General features: G+C 49.2%; 1 protein-coding gene across 2 annotated transcripts in view; it reads right to left on the bottom strand.

Moving 5' to 3' along the window:
* Tenm4 (teneurin transmembrane protein 4) overlaps window positions 1–18,752 on the bottom strand; it is a 697,438-nt gene that overhangs the window by 198,316 nt on the left and 480,370 nt on the right. For both annotated transcript variants that reach the window (XM_055623346.1, XM_055623347.1), the window contains exons 8-10: window positions 17,181–17,436; window positions 8,651–8,749; window positions 7,219–7,454 (exon numbers count right to left, since the gene is read on the bottom strand). In XM_055623346.1, the coding sequence (XP_055479321.1) occupies window positions 7,219–7,454; window positions 8,651–8,749; window positions 17,181–17,436 (591 nt within the window). The remainder of the gene's footprint in view (window positions 1–7,218; window positions 7,455–8,650; window positions 8,750–17,180; window positions 17,437–18,752) is intronic.

Below are 18,752 nucleotides of genomic sequence, written 5' to 3'. Positions count from 1 at the left end.
ACCAAACCAAACCAAACCAAACCAAACCAAACCAAACCAAACCAAACAACAGCAAGACAGACAGACAGACAGATGGTGCCAGAGGAACTACACCAGAGGTACATAGATAAGATATTTCTGCTTCAGGAACATGAAATACTAAAGCATATCTTAACATTTTCTCAACACTTAAACACTAAGATTTGGGGGCATTATTTTAGGTAATTGTCGATTTTTGAGAGAGTAAATAAATGTGCATATTACCACTTTTCAAAAAAGAGTACCTGGACTGAGAAGGAAAACTGTGAGGTTTCCAGAGCCTGAAATTGAGGAAAGGGATCATAAAAACAGAAAAGGCTTTCCGGAAGGAGAGAAGTATTCTGTGCTTGGCTCACATGGCCGGTGACAGGTTTCCTGTCAGAACTCACAAGGTGGCATAAAAGTGATCTATGTGTCCATCATATTGTGATAACTGATTTGAGAAGCAAGGGCAGGGGCCTTGCGGCTGAGTGTGTGTGAGGATGAGGAAGACATTCCTGAGGGACAGTGGTATCTCGGTGTTGGTGTTTGGTCTTGAAGTTACAGTCAGAGCCCTGGACGTTGCTATGGGAAAGGATCCTAAAAAGCAGAGGCTGATTCCATCCATCTGCCCTATAATTCCCTTCCACCTGTTGTATGCCCTATGAGGCTCCTCTGTGTCGGGGGCTCTGGCTGCTGATTTGGTTCCATCAACAAGAGACAGGAGGAAGAAAAGAGAGCGAGACTGACACATATGTTCCCTGCCTCCATCACCATCGTCCCGCTGTTGAAGACCACAGCTCCCAAGAAGCATCCTGGACTGGAGTCTCCAGTCTTTGGTAAATACTCCTTCCCTCACCCTGCCATGCCTGGGGGAGTAACAACACTCTGGTACGATTGGTACTTCACTCCTTGATACACGGCGCTTGCCTTTTACTACATTATTCTCAAGCGAGAAACAAATGAACAATCAAACATACAAATAAACAAGAAAATAGAACAACCTACTGCTTGGTAATTCTACTGCCAGGAAGATCACTCCCAAACTGTTCTATTGTGGGGGAGCTCTGCAGACTGCAAAACTTTCTCTCATGCTGAGCTGAAACATGTTGAGTGAGTCATAATTTCAGCCAGCTTCTTGTTTGTTCATTTGTATTTCTGCATTATGAAGAAGAAAGTGAGAGGCTGATAAGACAAGGCCTTGCCTAGATGGCAGGGGTAGTATCCGTGGAGGGGTGACCCAGACAAGGTCATGGGCTATGAAGTCTGGGTACATGCCCCTCCTATCATTCTAGATGCCTGTGCATGTGGCCAGAGGCCAACAGAGGACGCTGGATGTCATGTTCTAGCACCGTCCACCTTACTTCTTGGAGACTGAGTCTCTAACCAAACATGGAGTTAGGCGGGTGGCCAGCAAGCTTCAGTGACCGTTCTGTCTCCTCCTCCCCCCAGGCCTAGGGCTATGGGAGACTGTGAAGTGATGCCAGGATTTTCCTGTGGCTGTCGGGAATCCAAATTCTAGTCCTCATGGACCAGCTCCTAAGCCCCTCCCACTTTCTTCACATCCCATGCCTGACGCTGTCCTCTGGAACTGCACAGAGTGAGTCTGCTTGCTCTGCCAGTCTCTAGGCCTTCCTTTTGGCGAGCTGGGAGACATTTGTCTGAGGTCAGCTGTAAAGAGTGCAATTGTCTTGCTGTTAGCAATTTCTGCAGAGCCCTGAGAGGAATCAATCCTAGAGAGAAAGGCATTAAAGCAGGATCCTGTATCTTCATCACTCCTTCCTCCTCATGAAAGATCAGGTTCTATGAATTCTTCCTCCCAGTCTTTGGGCTATAAAGCTAAACTCATGGCTTTTGTCCAAAATGCCTGATGTGAGGTTGAAGAGAAAGGAGAAAAAAATGAGCCTAGCTGCTCACTAATAACACCCAGGCTCCAACTGTAGCAGGCCTGTGCTCACAAAACAAATGATATTTGAGAGCTGATGCTGTATGAAGGGGCCAGATGTGGATAAGGGAAAAAGGGGCTCCAGTCACCCTAACTCCCATAGCTAATGTCCCTGTTCTTCTCATTTGTACGTGAGTCCTAGGAGGTGAAACAGACATTTCACCATGCCTTGGCCCATATTTTCTATGTAGACTACCGACAGCAGACAAGAACCTTACGTGAGGTCCTTAATTCAATAAAGCGTTTGTGAGCACAGCTATCTTGTTCTGGGCTCTGGGCAAGATAGTCGGCCGTGGGATGTGTGCACCGCAGCCCTCCTGGCATGAGATGACTACTGACCCTCGTTGCTGCCAGCTCATGATGTGCTGCAGCTTGAAAGGGAAGTGTCTCCCATAGACATTTTGAACGCTTGCTCCCAAGCTGGTGGCACTGCCTTAGAAGGTTATGGACCTTTAAGAGTTAGAGCTTTGCAGAAGCAAGTGGGTCCTTGGGGGTGGGGCTGAAGGATTCATAGCCCGATCTTACTTCCTGCTCACTGTCTGCTTTCTGACCATGTTAAAAAAAAAATGTAACCATCTGCCTCATGTTTTTGCCATTATGCCTTCTGTGCTGTGATGGACTGTACCCCTTCTTATATTATAATCCCCAAATCAACCCTTTCTTCCTTAATTGCTTTTTGTCAAGTCTTCTATCACTGCAAAGAGAAAAGTGACTAATAAATGGGTGAGGTGTCAGTGATCATTAGGGAGCCCACATTCGGTGTCAGTGATCATTAGGGAGCCCACATTCTCGGGAAACCTCACTAATTGCCCAAGTGCACCTCAACCAACACTTTCCAGATGGCCTCCAGAATGGAATGACTCAGGCTCCACCAGACCTAGCTCTGCAGTAATGCCCTGTGAAGCAAAGCCCTCTCAAAGTGGCCTCTTGAAGAACAGCAGCTAAGCTGGGCCACATCCTCGCTTACACACTCAACTACCACCGCTTTGTGCAGAGTTTGTTTAGTTTTTGCAGCCCACACTCAGTCTCTGAGAGAGGTGAAAATATGACCCAATTAATACAAATATCAGTCACCGCTTCTGAGCATGCAGGAATGTCCCACCCAGAGGCCGCTACAGCTCACGTTTGTGACACCACACGCTCTGTTTTTTCTGGTACAGTTCCTGCAGTCAGGGAGCTGTGCACTGGAAGGGGCTAGATGGGGTCATCTACAGCCATCAGACCCCAGGCTGAGATAACTGAAGTTCAAGGAGCAGTCATGACAGCCTTCCAAGGCCACCAGCAACGGATGCCTCCTTGACCAGTGTGTCCCTTAGCCTGACTGCAGGGCCTCTGGCATTCCTTCTGCTATGCAGAAGTAGAAACAAGACTCACTGGCTTATGCTTCTTTAGGGACATTGCAGTGAACTCACCCCCACCTTTTAGGATGGGCCTGGACTTGGTGCGGAAGAGCCAACATCCAGTGGTGCTCTGGGTCCTTCATTTAAATGGAAAGCCTTTCCCCATCCCCATTCCACAGGCTTTCTGGCCGGACAGGTGCTTGAAGCATCCTCAAGATCGTAATCTACAGCTCATCTACTGCCTTTTACCCAGCTGTTCAGAAGCAAGGGAAGCTGTCAGCTTCATGTGGATGCAGCTAACTGTCAGCGAAGCAAAATCAACTTTTGTCCTACTTAAAGAAAAGACACGAGGGGCATTTTAGATGATGGTTCCTTTTGTGGCTGCTCTCCTGGAACAGCCAGACATCCCTACAAATGTGCTCTGACAAGCTCCCTGTTTGCTTTCTCGGCTGCTTTAGTGACTAATGCAGGCTGGGAGGCTGGCAGGCTACACTAGACAAGATCAGACCAGGTCTTCCATCAAAAGATGAAGATGGAGATACTCTGCCTTGTGACTGTGACACAAGTAATACCAGTATGCAACTTCTACCAGGTGTGTTCACTCTGTGCCAGATGTGTATGTGTGTGTAAAAGTGCGTGCATGCGTGGGGGGGGGGGCATGGTAAGTACTCGGCATAAACTTTCTTCCTCGAATTTCATGACAACTCTGTGGTATAACTGCTTGTGCTCCCATTTTACAGACATGAAAACTAAGGTTGCAAAGCTTGGAGGTAGCGGAGCTGAGTTCTTAAAGTCGGATGCCTAATATCAGAAGCCAGGCTTTTGAGGGCGATTTGTCACGTCTGCAAATGGGCCAATCGTGGCAGCCCCACCCACTATGAAAACAAGACAGGAATGGGAAGCTGAGGTTCTGAGGGTTTGAAAAGAGTATTTAAGCTTCCCCGGTGACTAAAGGTCAGAGGTGGGGCCTGGAGTGGGGTCTTTCAGCTCAGCAGCACACACTAAAGTGCAGGACCTCCAGCACCATGTCGAGAGGCACACTCTTGGAGATCCCAAGTCCTGGCTGAATGGCGGCTAGGTCACTTACTGTCTGTAGGATCCTGGAAAGTCACTTTCTCTGAGCCTTAGATTCTACATGAGGAAATAATACTGATTCCACAGAATCATTGTGAGGATAGAGAGGGTCCTGGATTTGGCCCCATGCTATGGCTACATTTAAAATATATATATTTTTTTCAAAACCACAAAATATCAAGCTTGGAGAGCTACAGCCTAAGGGGACAGACTGAGTTGCAAAGAGTAATGGTATGTTTTCAAAACCAGAATGCCTGTGTGTGGGTGAGTCACATTCCTAAAGTTTAGCATCATGTGACAGTAAGTGAGTCACTTAAGCTTGGAGGGTCCCTGGGTCCTCATCTCCAAAGGGCATCCTAACTAACTGGACTCAGGAGATTCCAATAGAAAAGTACAAGTGAGGTGTCCGGGCGAAAAAGGGGCACTTGCAAAGCTCAGAAACCAAAAGCAAGTTGATCTTGTGAATGACAGACTGTGACCACTGTCATTTTTTTCTACACTACACATATTTTTGCTTTACTGAAAATGTTCTAAGAATGGTCAAAACTCTCCGAGAATAAAGCATTGTTTACATGATGGCACAGCATCGCCTGCATATCCCTCCGTGTCGTTCTGCAAGCGCATTTCTCTAGAAAAGCAAAGGTGAGATGGAGACCGGTGAGGATCTGAAAACCGTAACACGAGCAGTCCAGTGGGGTGAGGGCATATCCGCGTGGTTGCCTGTCCGAATGGGAGTTGAAAAAGAGCTGCATTTCCCCATTTGAAGACATCACGTGGCCGTGAGAAAGTCCTCGCTGGGGGTCGGGGGGGACCCTAGTCAAGGAAGGCTTGTTGGGGAAATAAGAGGAGAGGACCTAAAGGCAAGTTTCTGTGGAGCGTTAACTCCAATTTCTCTATTTTCCCATGAAAATACCAGTAAGTATGTGGAAACTTAAAGGTCACTGGCTGCTCATTTTTCAGCACAGTTCCCAACTAAGAGGCTGAATGTCAAATAGATCTGTCAGGATCACCACCCGGATATGGCTGCCCTGGGCAGATATTAGGAGAAGCAACATTCTTTCCAGCCCTCTGAGTCTGTCTCCCCCTCTGCTGGCAAGGTGATGCAATTCTTATCTGGAATTTGATAGGCTGTAGAAAATAATTACAAATGAAAAGGTTATTCATAATTTTTAAATGAGTTAATTAGTAAACCCAGTAAGACTCACTCATTACAGTAATTAATAATTGATTATACTTGAAATTAAACACAATTTTTCATCAAAAATCTAATTAAATATCTGTGCTTTTTGCCTGTTGATTAGATCAGTTGGTCTGCTGGAAAAGAGTCTTTGTTAAGGATATTTGTGTTTGGCTGAAACAATTAATTTGATTTTTAATAATTGATAGTTCCTTACAAGTTAGTCATCACAGCCTGTAATTATGGCCAAGCAAGATGCTCACATGATCATTCTAGCCCTCATCAGCTGGAAGAGATGAGGTACTAAGGTTGCCATGCCCAGCCCTGAAGAAAGGGGTATTTGGTCCCCACACTCGCAGTGCGTTCATTGCCTAACTCCAGCCTCACGGGTGTCCTTCTGGGAAATCAGTAAGCTGTCGGAGGGTCAACGGTTGCCATGTGAAAGAGCTGGGAGTGAAGTCTAGGACTGCCTGATGCTGAGGCTCTCCCCTAGCCTTTGCTAAGTCTATCCAAATGACCAGGGGAATGCCTAGCCTTGCCTCTTTGGTCTTCCTTGGGTATGATTGCCATAGTCCAGCCTATATGGCACATGTTCTATTAATCATTCCTCATGATGGCATGGTAATGCCTCTCAAGTCAGGCCCCCTTCGCATCCATGGTGACAGCTTTCTAGAGAGTTCTTCTACTCTGTCTTCCTTTGGTCAGTCCTCTTTCTGCTTTCTGGCTTATCCTGAAGACCATCTCATTTGCTTCCAGCACTCTCTCTCTCTCTGAACTCCTTAACATGGGTTCAAGGCCTTCTCAGGCTAGCATGACCCACGTTCAGCCTTGGAAAATGCACCGAGAGCAAAGCCAAACCCTCTTTGGATGCCTTCTCTTACTTTCATAGAGGTTGCAGAATCCTTACTGAGCCCACATCTCCTTAGACTAATCTCTTTTCCAGGAGAGGACCAAAGAGAAGAATCAGAAGTCGAAAATCAGATTTTGCTAGTGAAGTGTCCAAAGAATGCCAAGTAGAAACCATCCTGCAGGACCATGGCCACCAGTCACAGGACTGAGGACTTTATCTTACATACCCTGTGGTTAGGTAGAAAATTCCCGGCAGTGTGGCTCTGGGCCTCTGCTTCTCCCTCAGCCTGCTCTCCACTCACTGGGGCCTGTTGCTTCTCAGGCAGGATTTCCTTGGGTTCTGACCATGGGTTCACAGTCACGGATGTTTCTGGCAGTTTCCACAACCACCCTGCCCAACTCTCACCTGGAGCTTCCCTAGTAGTTTCCTTTCACCCGCAGGGTTCTCTACCTCCTTCTCACCTAGTCACGTGGACCAAGAGTCCTTCTAAGTTGTTATTTCATATCCAGTGATTCTAATCTATGACAGTCACGTCAAAGAGCATCAGTTCAAAGTCCTTCATGACTCATGCCACGATGCTAGGGATCTGACACACATAGGGCAGATGATAACATTCCTTCCCATCCCAAGCAGAGAGGAGAGAGTGGAGGGCCTTCGAGAGTTGCCCCTGTGGTGTGGGGCACAGACGAGACCAGTGCAAGGCTTCTTGGTACAACCTGTGTACTATGACCATGGTGCTGGTACAGTGCCTCTGGTGGCCCCAGATCGCTTGGTTGATGCCCCCCTGGGCCAAATGGGAGCCATGGGGAGCTGCAGGGGAGGAGGACATGCTTACCCACAAAGTATGCGAGCAGGATGACCAGCGTAGCCGAGATGACGATGGCGCTCAGGGCTGCGCACTTCCAGTTGCAGTACTTAGAAGGCTTCTTGAGGTTAAAGGCTGGTCGGGAGAAGGTGCTGCGGGGCAGGGGCCGGGGTGGGGGCGAGTACACGGTGCTAGACGTTAGGGGGTACCCTGGGGATGTGGTGCAGAAGAGCGGGGAGGTGCCTCCGGGCTTGAAGAGGAAGTGCCTGTGGATGGAGAAAGGCGGGAAGGTGTCAGGATCTGTCAGCTAACCAGGCACCCAGGCCAACCTGCAGGATAGAGGTGTAGAAGGAGGAGCATGCAGAGGAGCCTAGAGGAAGAGAGAGAGAAAAAGAATCATCACGGGGAAGATGACAGGGTCAGGAAACGTCACGGACCAGACCACAAACAGGGTACAAGAAGACACGCTTCCACAGAGCACTAATAGGACAGTGTTACCTACAGAAATACCCACCCAAGGCAGAAGACACTACTCACTCCACAGAGGTTGCCCTGAGGTCCTTTGCCTGGGAACAGTAGAGCTGGGGTTAGGGGATGAATCTTGGAAAATAAATTCTGTTTTCTAAAGTCATTACAGTAGCTTAGGGAGTGTCTAAAGTCCCGAACATCTCCTGGAGGCCAGTGGCACTTATTTTTTTCCTGTTGTTTTAATACCTGCATCCCAGTGCACCTTGGTAAGGCATTGGAAGCCATTCTTTGTAAATGGGGTTTTGCTGCGGTAGAAGAGCCAAGAACTCACCACTAAGCTTTGCCCATTGTTACCATGGCTGGCTGGTAACAATGCCCTCACAGCCTTAGGACCCCTGCTGCTGTCTGTAGAACCCATGTAAAAGCTGTATGGAGAACAGACTGGCAATTCCATCCTGTAGCCTAACTGCAGTCTTGAAGGCAGCAGAGTATGGTCCAAGCTCATGGTTGTGGCCAAAGGAGGTGTTGAAAGATTCTGCCCAATGCGGCCTAAACCATGGCCTTGGGAGGACTTGTGCAAGGCTTGGGTAGGCTGCATGACTTGTATCACATAGCCCTGGATCTTAGAACAAACCTACCCCTCCTGGGTTCGAAGACATTTGGACCACAGAGTATACACTCAAGGTCAGAATACATAAGACACAGGGCCTGTGTCGTGTAAAAAGTTCTACACGGTGAAATGGTTTCCAGAATGGCGAAGGCAGCCGATGAGATGCTGAGAGCTGCATATTAACAAGACTGCTGTTAATATGCTGGGGTGGGGCACAGGCTACTCCAAGGACAAACTTGCAGACTGAACGTGGACTTGGGGATGTGCATGCAACATGGCATCACTTCCCCTAGGAGTTCCCAGGGAAAGGTCTCAGGGGTCCACATGCAAGTGCAGGAGCGACAGGGAGAGCACACACAGGGGAGCATGAGGGGTACCACCTACCCGTCACTGTAAGCCCCATCATGGCGGGAGGCGCTGAGAATGTCCATCTCAATGAGGTTGTCCTGCAATGTCCCTAGGAATGGCTGCTTGCCTAGGTTTCTACGCACACATGGAGACATGAATGAAGCAATGAGTCATGCATCGATGAAGGGGAGAGTATAGAAACAAATGAGAGAGGCTGCTGGGTGCGGCTGTGCATGAGGCCAGCAGGGACAAAGGTTCCAGGCAATAGGTCGGTGTGCAAAGCCACATGTGTGAGGGATCCACCTGGCACACAGCCTCCAGAAGGAGCACTCTCCATACAAACCCGCATGGCCGGAAGCTGTGTACACTCAACTACAGTTCTCGCTGAGGAGGACTGGCAGGTGCCCGCAGTGGGCTAGGCACATTATATTTATTTTCTCAAATCTTCAAAACAGATGCTATGCAAGGAAGTCAGGGTGATCCCAGTACAATAAGGAGACCAGGGAATGGGGTTATAGTGGCACTGGCCAAGGTCACTAGAAAGCAAGGCTCAAAGCAAGAATTTGATTTTGTTTATCTGGATCCAAAACCCAGTGTTCTCCTCTACTTGACTCACTCTGCCTCAGCTAAAGCAACATCTAGAAACACCTAGTCAGCTTCTCTGAAGACACAAGAGCATCAAGCACTTATGGCCACATGGTCTTCTAAAGACGGAGGACATTCTGGTGAGTTGTTCCCAGCAGAGCTCCCAGTGACTCAATTGGTGTATTGAGATAGGGCCAAAGAACCTGTGTTTTTCTTCAGTCCTGCTGATATGGACCCTGGTTGGAGTCTCAGCCGTGTGGTACCTGATTAGTAAGGAAGATAATCCCCTGAAGAGGTAAGGAAGGGCTCTTTGCCCATGATGATGTTGCAGTGTTTATGCAGTCACCTGACTATACCCCAGAATGAAGACGGCCACCCTTGCCCTCCTGGGTCTCAACTGTCACCTTCTAGGTGATGCCATTCACCCTCAAGTGTTCTGGATTCTACTTCTGGTTAGTTTCAGGACTGTTGCTGCCTCACAATAAGACATACTAGAGGGAGAAAAGATGGCAGCAAGCCAGCTCTAGGCTCCAGTCCTGCCAAGGAACCTGTCTGCCTCTTACCAGGCCTTAGCACAAAATACTCAGATGCAAGGCCTTTTTATGTCACCTTCCTGATGTGTGACCTTGGGCACGAATCATAACTGTTCTTAACCATTCTTCCTAGGCACGAGGGATCATAACACTATGGTTGCTGTGGGGTCACCTGGGATGATGCTAAATGCAACTGTTGCCCTATCCGGTAGCCATCACACATGGTCTGAGGAGCTCTGTGACTGACTCCCCAGCCCCACTCCCATCAAGCCAGCTCTGTCATCTCCCCTTGCAGGCTGGTGGGGCAGAGCTCAGAGAAGCAACTTTTCTGAGATTGTATCACATGGTGATCAGGCGGCAGAGGTTGTCCGGGAACTGTGTGTGTTAGGGCCCAGAGCTTCGGTCCTCTGCTTTACAACCCTGTGCACTCTACATAGCCTGGCCTCCGCCTGCCACCTCCTCAAACCAAAGAAAGAATGGTAAGCACCCTCTGGAGGTCCCAACACCCCCGTGGCATTGGAGGACACAGCGACACTGTTTTGTATCTGGAACGCAGATAATGAGGTATGAGTGGCCTTGCCCTGTGGAGAGCCAGAACATAGAGGCTGGGCCTGCCACTAGCTGGATTTTTGGCTGTGAGGCTCCCACAGTGCCTAGAAGGTGTGCAGGGCTTGGGAATCCTTTGAGGAGCTTCATTATTTTCTCTAGGTGCACTGTTGACTAGAAGCCTAAGAGACAGGGCAGACTCTGAATTCAGGCCCCAGCGCATCATCCAACTGCCCTTGACAGATAATCACCCTGAGAATCTATCAAAGGGGAAAATGTGGATCCTTGTCTACTCTTAGCCCTCTCCAGTCCTTACCAGGCCCACAGGAACTTAGAAGGTCTGGTTTGGATTGCTCCTCTAAAGTGATGCTCCTGCTAAAGCCACACCTACTTCCTTGCTTCTCTCAAACAAGCTAAGCCTGAATCGTCTTCCTATCAATATTCTCATAGATCAAACCTCCTTCAAGAGCTATGACTTTCTCACGGGCCCACAGCAGCTCCCCATCTTTATCCCCAGCCACTCACTGACCCTTTGCACTGCTTTAGTACACACACACACACACACACACACACACACACACACACACACACAATTTACTATGTCAAGCCATGTGAGAAAAACATAAACTCAGGGAGCAATGAGTTGCTTGTCTGCATAGCATGTTTCTTCCTCATGTAATTCCAGTTCTACGAGGCAAGTGCCCTACATCTGGCTTATTGCTACGTGCCCAGAGGGAAGATTGCCTGGTACATACATGCAGTCACTAAACAGAGCTGAGCTGAGTGCTGCTGGGTTCGGGGCAGGAGGAGGCCTGCCCGACATATGGTAGACATGCAGTCAGTGCCTAGAGACAGCAGCAGGCGGAGGGTTTATTATCTCCTCTATTCTCTTGTTTTAGGGAGGATTTTGGTCTCTCTTCATCCTACATGATCCTCCGTGCAGGGGCCCCACAGTGTTGGCGCGAAGGACCTGAAAGCAGCTCTGCTGCCTTCCCGCACTGATGCTGGCTATTCACTCTGTTTCTGGGAACACTTGGGAGTCTGGAAGCAGCCTGTTTCAGAGAGTCAAGCTTGGCCCTCAGAATCACCAAAAATAAACAAACAGGCATGTTTTCAAAAGGGCCAAGAAACAGGATCAACATGATAATGGCAGGATATTTCAAGTGCCCAGGTCACGTGGTTTTTAATTTTAAATCCGTGTGTCTGTGTACGTGTTCCTGTGTGCTGGGCATGTGAAAGTTAGAGAGTAACCTTGGGTGCTGATCCTTAGGCATCATTCATTTTTTTTTTTTCTCTTTGAGACAGGGTCTCTCAGTGGCCTGGAGCTTGCTAATTAGGGTAGGCTGGCCAGGAAGCCCTAAGGGAGCCATCTGTCTCTGTTTCCCCAGCAGAGGGATTATAGCATGTGCTATCACACCTTGAATTTTTATTCGGGTTCTGGGGATCACACCCATGTCTCCGTGCTTGGAAAGTAAGTGGCTGACTGATTGAGCTGTCTCTCCAGCCCTATTTTAACTTTTACAATTTAAAAAGAAACATGTTTAAAAAAGGGAGAGAGCTGACAATCGTCCCATAAAAGCACAGAGCCGGAGGATAAGGGGACAGGCAAAGGAGCAGAGTGAAGGATTTCTCAAGCTACATGACAACTCGGGGGCAATCATCATTTAGGTCACTTAGGAACTGGGGGTGAGGGAGTGAAAACCGGACACAGCACTTGCTGAAAGTGATGGTGACTCCAACTGTTGCTGTGGTGAAATAACCTTACTCTACACTTTTCAAACTTTAGTTCTAGATCAAATTATTTGGCTCTGAGTGGCTGATGAGGAAGCTGAGGTCCAGGAAGACTTGTGATCCCAAGTGGTATCAGTGGTAGATACCACTGGTGGTAGAGCATTAACTGAGTCACGAGTGTCCCAACTCCCAGCTCAAGGATCCCTAATTTTCTACCCACCTCCTCCAACACTTTAGATGTTTCTCTGAGAAACAGAAGGTTTCTAGAATTTGCCACAGGAACACAAGCTGTAGAGCCCATGTGGGGATCACAGTCCTGCGTGGCTCCCTGCTCACCCCTGCTGGCAGCTCAGGTATGGATGCTTGGTTAGGTCTGCTCTTCTTGTGGGTGGGTGGGTGACAGATCTAGACTCGAGGCTAGATTCCTCAGGGTCATATGGAAAGAAAATGGTAGGAATGGGGTTCAAAGCAGATGTTCTTGAGGGCTGTGCTGTTCTAGGAGTGGAGAGGGATTTGGTCCCCTTTACACATAGATGAGTCCCTGAGCAGCCAGAAGCAGGGCTTTCCAGGCCCACTGGTATCAGCCAGGGCAGGAGGGGAAAGCAAGTGGCTTTGGGAAGGGAAGTCCCCAGAACTTTGAGAGAAGTGGGTCTTCCGATGGCCCCACCTAACAGCCAGTCTGCTTTCATGAGTCACTGGGCTGGACTGTGTTTCTGTCCACAGAGCCCTGGGACAGCCATCACCATATCTGACCATCATACCCACCAAGTGGTGTAGGATGGTAAAGGTCACCCCTACACGCCTCAGCGTGTAGTGTGGTGTCAGTGGCGCAGTCAAGCTCACGAGGAGCCAGCTGTGCACCTGCTGTGCAGACGCACGGATGAAGAGAAGAAACAACAATGAAAACCCCTGTCTTCCAGACCACACTGTTCCTCTGAAAGGCTCGTCTCAGAATGCCACGACTTAAACGCCACGGACATCGACTCACTAACCTCCTCATGGCTGCAGGATGTGTGGCCTCTTTTTCAATGATCCCTTCTGCTGCTCACTTCTTTCTTCATTCTCAGGAGACCCCTGATCCACCCACTTCACCCCACTATTTACTGTCTTACTCACGTTCTTCCTCCGGCTGGCTCTGCGCCTCTGTCCAGTGTCTCTAGAGCTGAGTTTTCTCTCTCCTGACACCCCTGCCAATGGGTGCCTTCAGAAGCCACACCAGTTTTTACTTATTTGTGAGACAGCATTTCACTGTGGCCTCACACTCAGCATCCTCCTGCCTTAAGTCTTCTGAGTGCATGTGCTATGGCACCTGGCCCAAGGAGACACTTACAGTGATCAGGAAGGGGGCTTTGGACAGTGGCTAGACACAAGCACTTTGGAACAAGATACCTCGGGTGTTCCAGCCTTCCCACGTGCTGGCTGTGGGATCTAACGTTTTCATAACCGAGATCTTCCTCTCTAAACGGGAAATGGTGTGTGTGTGTGTGCAGGGCCTGTGTATTCTGTGCATGTGTTGGGGGAGAAGGGGTGTGGTGTGTGTGCTTCTGTGTGTGTTGTATGTGTTGATATGTGTGTATGGTATGTGTGTGGTATGAGCGTGTGTGTTTGTGATGTGTGGGTGTGTGTGTGCTATGCATATACACTAATAAGAGCACTTATTCATAGAGAAAAGAGTTAGGATGGGGCTGGAGAGATGGCTCAGAGGTTACGAGCACTGGCTGATCTTCCAAAGGTCCTGACTTCAATTCCCAGCACCCACGGGGTGGCTCACAACCATCTATACTGAGATCTGGTGCCCTCTTCTGGCGTGTAGGCATTCATGTAGGCAAAATATTGTATAAATAATAAATAAATAAATCCTTTTTTTTTTTAAAGTGCTAAAATGAAGTCCTGACTGCTATGAAAGGCTGTTGCTAAGGCCTCCAGTTGGCATTTGGGAACATGGCCTCTGGAGGGTTTCCTGTGTGAACTGATATAGGTGACTGCTCCACTGTGCACAAACTGCACGTTCAACTCAATGCCGCATACACAGGTTTCTTCGGGGAGGCCATAACTTCAGCGTGTTCCAGTCAGAGGCTGCCCTCTTACAAGCTTGGGGACCGGGTCCCTGCTGTGCCTCCTGCCTGGCAGCCTTTCGTGTGTGTCACAGCTTTTGCTGGGGGAGCAGGGTGTGCCTATTCCGGGAGACTCCACTAGGCAAAGCCTCTGGAACCCTGGGCCTGTTTGAAGTCCCTGACTTCACCCCACACCCTTTTCCTTACTGATTTTGCTTCAGATCCTTTCGCTTCAGTGAACTCAGAGCTATGTGCATGGCAGAATATCATGAGCCCTATTTGCAAAACAGCATGTCTGGAGTGGTCTGGGGACCTCAGACATAACTATCTGTGGGAGAGTTGGAAGGGTTAGGGGTTCTATGTGGGAAGTGCTCTGAATAGCACCCAGGGGGGTCTCTCAGTGTGCCGGCGTAGCTGTGGAGGCTCTCAGGCCCATGGAATGATACCATTTCTGACTGCTGTGTTTGCTCCACTCAGGCATCATCCTTAATGCCTGTCTTCCTTTCACGGGTCTGCATCCTCTAGAAGCTGCTTGCAGGGCAGTGGGCTTTGTCTTACGTATCTCTGAGATCAAGTCACCCAGTGACAGGGAAGACTGCTCTTTCCAACTCTGCAGTGCTCATTTTACAAATAAAGCAGTGAGGCTCGGAGGGTTAGGTGACTTTCTGCGGTTGCCCTGACCCGTCAGAAGGCGCCATGTCTCATTTGGGGAGCCACAGTAGGGCTGGCCTACAGATTGCTGGGTAGCCCTCATCCCTGAGGTTACATAGGCCATTTTCCAAATTCGGTATGACCACAAAACGGGCTCCAGGTTGCTGAAGCAGGCCTGGGATGAGCTGAGGCAGAGCAGAGGTCTGGCGGCCTTCTGTTCAGGCTTCCCCTGCATCAGACGGGAGCCTGATGGGTTATTAATCAGACAGTCCCTGGGAAATCAATTAAGTGCCTGATGCTGCAGCCAGTCAAGGAAGTGGATCAGAGGCTGGGGGACCTTCGGCACATGGCTCCCCACTGAAGAACCACAGATGTTCATGTAGGGCTGGCTCCAGCTCTAGGGAGCACAAGTAGGTCCAGGCTCCTCCCTGGAGGACTTAGTTAACCTTAGGAATTGGCAGAGGTCCAAGGGGTATAAGGAAGGAATAGGTCTACAGAATCCTCCTCTCTTCATCCTTCTGATAGCCTTCCTTTTCCTGCCAGGATGAAATGCAATCCCTCTTGGTCATCCTACCAGCTGCTTTGGTATCTGCACATTAGCTTAGAATCTCAGCATGGATTCTGCTTAGCAATGAGGGAAGGGTGTGTGTGTGTGTGTGTGTGTGTGTGTGTGTGTGTGTGTGTGTGTAGTACTAGGGCCCTCTCCTGGGTATTGGCAAAAGCCTTGGCGGCAACCTGGTAAGTAGGACTGGCTCTATTGAGCCTCTTCATCTTTCCTTCTGTACCCTCAAGACTTCTGATTCTCTTTATCTCAATCACATGGCTCTAGGGCCCTTGGGACATTGTCCCTTCCCCCTCTCAATCTCAGTTAAGCATAGTTAGTCACCCATTTGTCCTATCTTCGCTCTTCTTCCTGCGTGTTCACATTTAAGCTCCCACCATGCCGTGGCGAGCACTGTGTCCAGGGCTGGGGAACCCCATGGTAATTAAAGCAAACATGCCTCCAGCTTCCTCTATCATGACCTTCTGCTGCAAGAGGCTGGTCTCTCCAATATCTTAGCAAATAGTAGGCATCAAGTGAGTACTTACCGAGAACAGGTACTATTGCAAAGTCACAGAGTCCCTAATATATCATATCTCAGTGTAACTGTTAGAAAAGCCTAATGATGGAGGGTGGTGGGTTAAAGGTGGCTGCTAAAACTTTGATGCTTCTTGCATTAAGAAGTGGGATCTGTTTCCTCTCCCCTTGAAGCTGGCTGGCTCATGACAACTTCAGCCAACAAAATAAAGCAGAATTGATTCTTTGCCAGTTCTAGGCCAGGCTTATAGGAGGATCAAGGGCTTCTGTCTCAGTACCTTAGAACCCTGATTCACACAGAATGAAGTTCAGAGGATCGTAGGCAGAGTTACTGGGGTGCCTTAGAGGTGACAAAGTCCTAATCTAATTCTCTTTTTATCTTCCCCATGATTTCTTAAGTGAGTTGCACGGTTTTTACAATCACACACACGTGCACATGCACACACACACACACACACACACATACACACACACCATTTTGGAAAACTGGCTAAGCACCAGAGAGGCAGGTGGGTGCAAGACTCAGACTGACTGCAGTCCCTGGGTGAAGGAAACAGCCCTTCGCACTCCTGAAAGAAGGGAGTGAACCGCAGGGTAACAGTACTGGACGGACAGTCTCACACCCTGGGCTCAAGTCCAAGCTGAGTATCAACCTCCTGTGTCACCTGAGCTGTCACAGACTCACTGACATTCATCTTCCAGAACTCCTGGATGGGGGCATCATAGGAAAACCCATTTCATCAAGGTGTGAGCATTGCATGACAGCACGATACGAAAGCCTATGCTACCAATGCTGATACAAAAGCCTATGCTACCAATGCTGATACAAAAGCCTATGCTACCAATGCTGACCGAAAAAGCTCCGGGGCTATCACTGTGTCAAGACATCAGGGCAGAAGAAGGGAAGGGGAGAGCAGCTTTCACAGAGTACCTGTCCAGTCTAGGCATGTCTGATGCTAAGCACAGGGCAGTGAAATCACCCCCAGTTGGCTGAGTTGAGGACCCAGCCAAAGTGGAACTGAGTGCCTGCTCTGTCCTACTCCCATGCCTTCCTCCTTTGCACACCTCTTGTCTGCTTTTATAAAATCCTTGCCCACCCAGCCTCATTTCCATTGTGTAGACGAGGGAGGCGGTACTCACGAGTCTGTCAACCTGACCAGTGTCATACCTTTAGTAAGCAGCAGGCTAACACTGGACTTCAGCCCTGGTGGGTTCTAAACTCCCAGCCTCCCCTGGCTCCTCCTACCATCGGAGAGCAGCAGGCCGAGGCCAGGCTTAGACACATTTCCTGCCATTCAGGCCACCAACAGACGTTAGACCCCAGCTGGTCTGCCCTCTGCCCGCCCAGCACACCCGTCCCCTCCCAGCCTCAGTCCACTGGGACCCACCTGGTCTCCAGTGGGATGTTACTGTTGAGTAGCCAGTTGTCCTGGGCATGGGTTGGCTCCTGGGCGCTGCCTGCCGTGGGCTCCCCGGAGAGTGAGTGGTCTGTTGGCGCTGGGCTTGGGTTGCTCCTTGGGGTGAAGTTGCCCCTGTTCAAGGAGTTGATGGAGGCCGCGTGGTGCTGGTTGGGGGTGTGGGCATGGGGGAGGGGCGGCGGTGGTGTCCGGAGCCGAGGGTGGTTCTGCAGGCCACTAGGATGATCTAGGGAGAAAGCAGTCACGGTCAATGGGCCACCGGCTGGGTGCTGTCCCCGGTGAGAGGGACAGCCATAGAGGACCAACCAAGACTGCAGATATCTGCAGATAGCAAAGTATATATTATATCATTCAATCAAATCTATAGGTCACAGATAGTTCCAAGTTCCTTCTGTTCTATGCATGTGTTGGGGCAAAAAACAAAATCAAAATTCCCATCCCATACACTGAACTTAAACATTAGGAGAGTAATAAAAAAACAAGATTGAGAGAGAGAGAGAGAGCGTGTGCAAGCACGTGAGACTTCAGCTGCCCATATCACCAACTTCATTCCTATCCACAGCTTCACCTTTTATCTGTCCTATTTTGTGGTTTTGGTCTTTAGAGTATCATCTCACACCTGTGGCTTCCTCATCTGGGAGTGAGTGTGTTTGAGATGGAAGTTCTAGCACCCTGACCCAGATGTACTGAGTCAAGAACCAGGGGGTAGGAGCCCAAGGAATCTGACTTTCCAGGGCTGTGGGTGACTGACGTTTGCTTCAACTTGAGAACCACTGATCTCATGAACGATGCATAGTAAATGAAATTAATAAGTGCAAAGAAAAGTTAGCTGAGAGTCTGATGCCTCTATGAACACAGAGCCAGGGCGGAGCTCTGTAGGGGGCGGGTGCGCCTGTGAAGGGCTAGGCCAGGAGGCCCTGAGGAGAGGAGGACTTCTGAGCCCAGTGAACCACGGTTGCGTCTGGGTGGATAAAAACTACGGGCTCACTTGCTGAGCACACACTGTGTACCAAATGCTGTTCTGTGCCCCCCCCCCCACAGATGTGAAGACTGAGGTAAATGTTTTATTTAGTTCTTCCAGCTACACAGAGCCACAGGTATTACCGTCACTAGCGAAGGTGAACAACAACAGAAACCAAGCCTGCGGTTGGCGTAGAGAATTCGGTTCCCATGGGAATGTGGTAAAGCAGATTCTATTTGCCAATAAGGAAAGCAAACAGAGCTTGCTATAGCGATGGTAGGCCTGGCAGTGAATCTTTCCCCTTCACCTAAGCAACTCACAGAATGCCTCCTCTTGTAAAAGCTGAATGGGGTAATGGGGGAAGAAGTTAGGATATTAGAATCCAGGCTAGAGTCTGCCACTTACTAAACATGCAATACTGGACAGGCCACTCAACATCTTTGAGCCTCAGTTTCCTCATCTGTGAAATGGGAAGTGCATTTATTACCAAGAAGAAAGCACTACAATGATACCAAGTTTGGCAGTCGACAGGAAAGTTAATGGAGGATATGTCACTCTGCTTTTTAGGCAAAGAGATACAA

This window comes from Psammomys obesus, unplaced genomic scaffold, assembly GCF_907164565.1.
Source record: "Psammomys obesus unplaced genomic scaffold, mPsaObe1.curated_primary_1811, whole genome shotgun sequence".
Taxonomy (NCBI): domain Eukaryota; kingdom Metazoa; phylum Chordata; class Mammalia; order Rodentia; family Muridae; genus Psammomys; species Psammomys obesus.
This window is presented reverse-complemented; position numbering and strand designations above follow the sequence as displayed.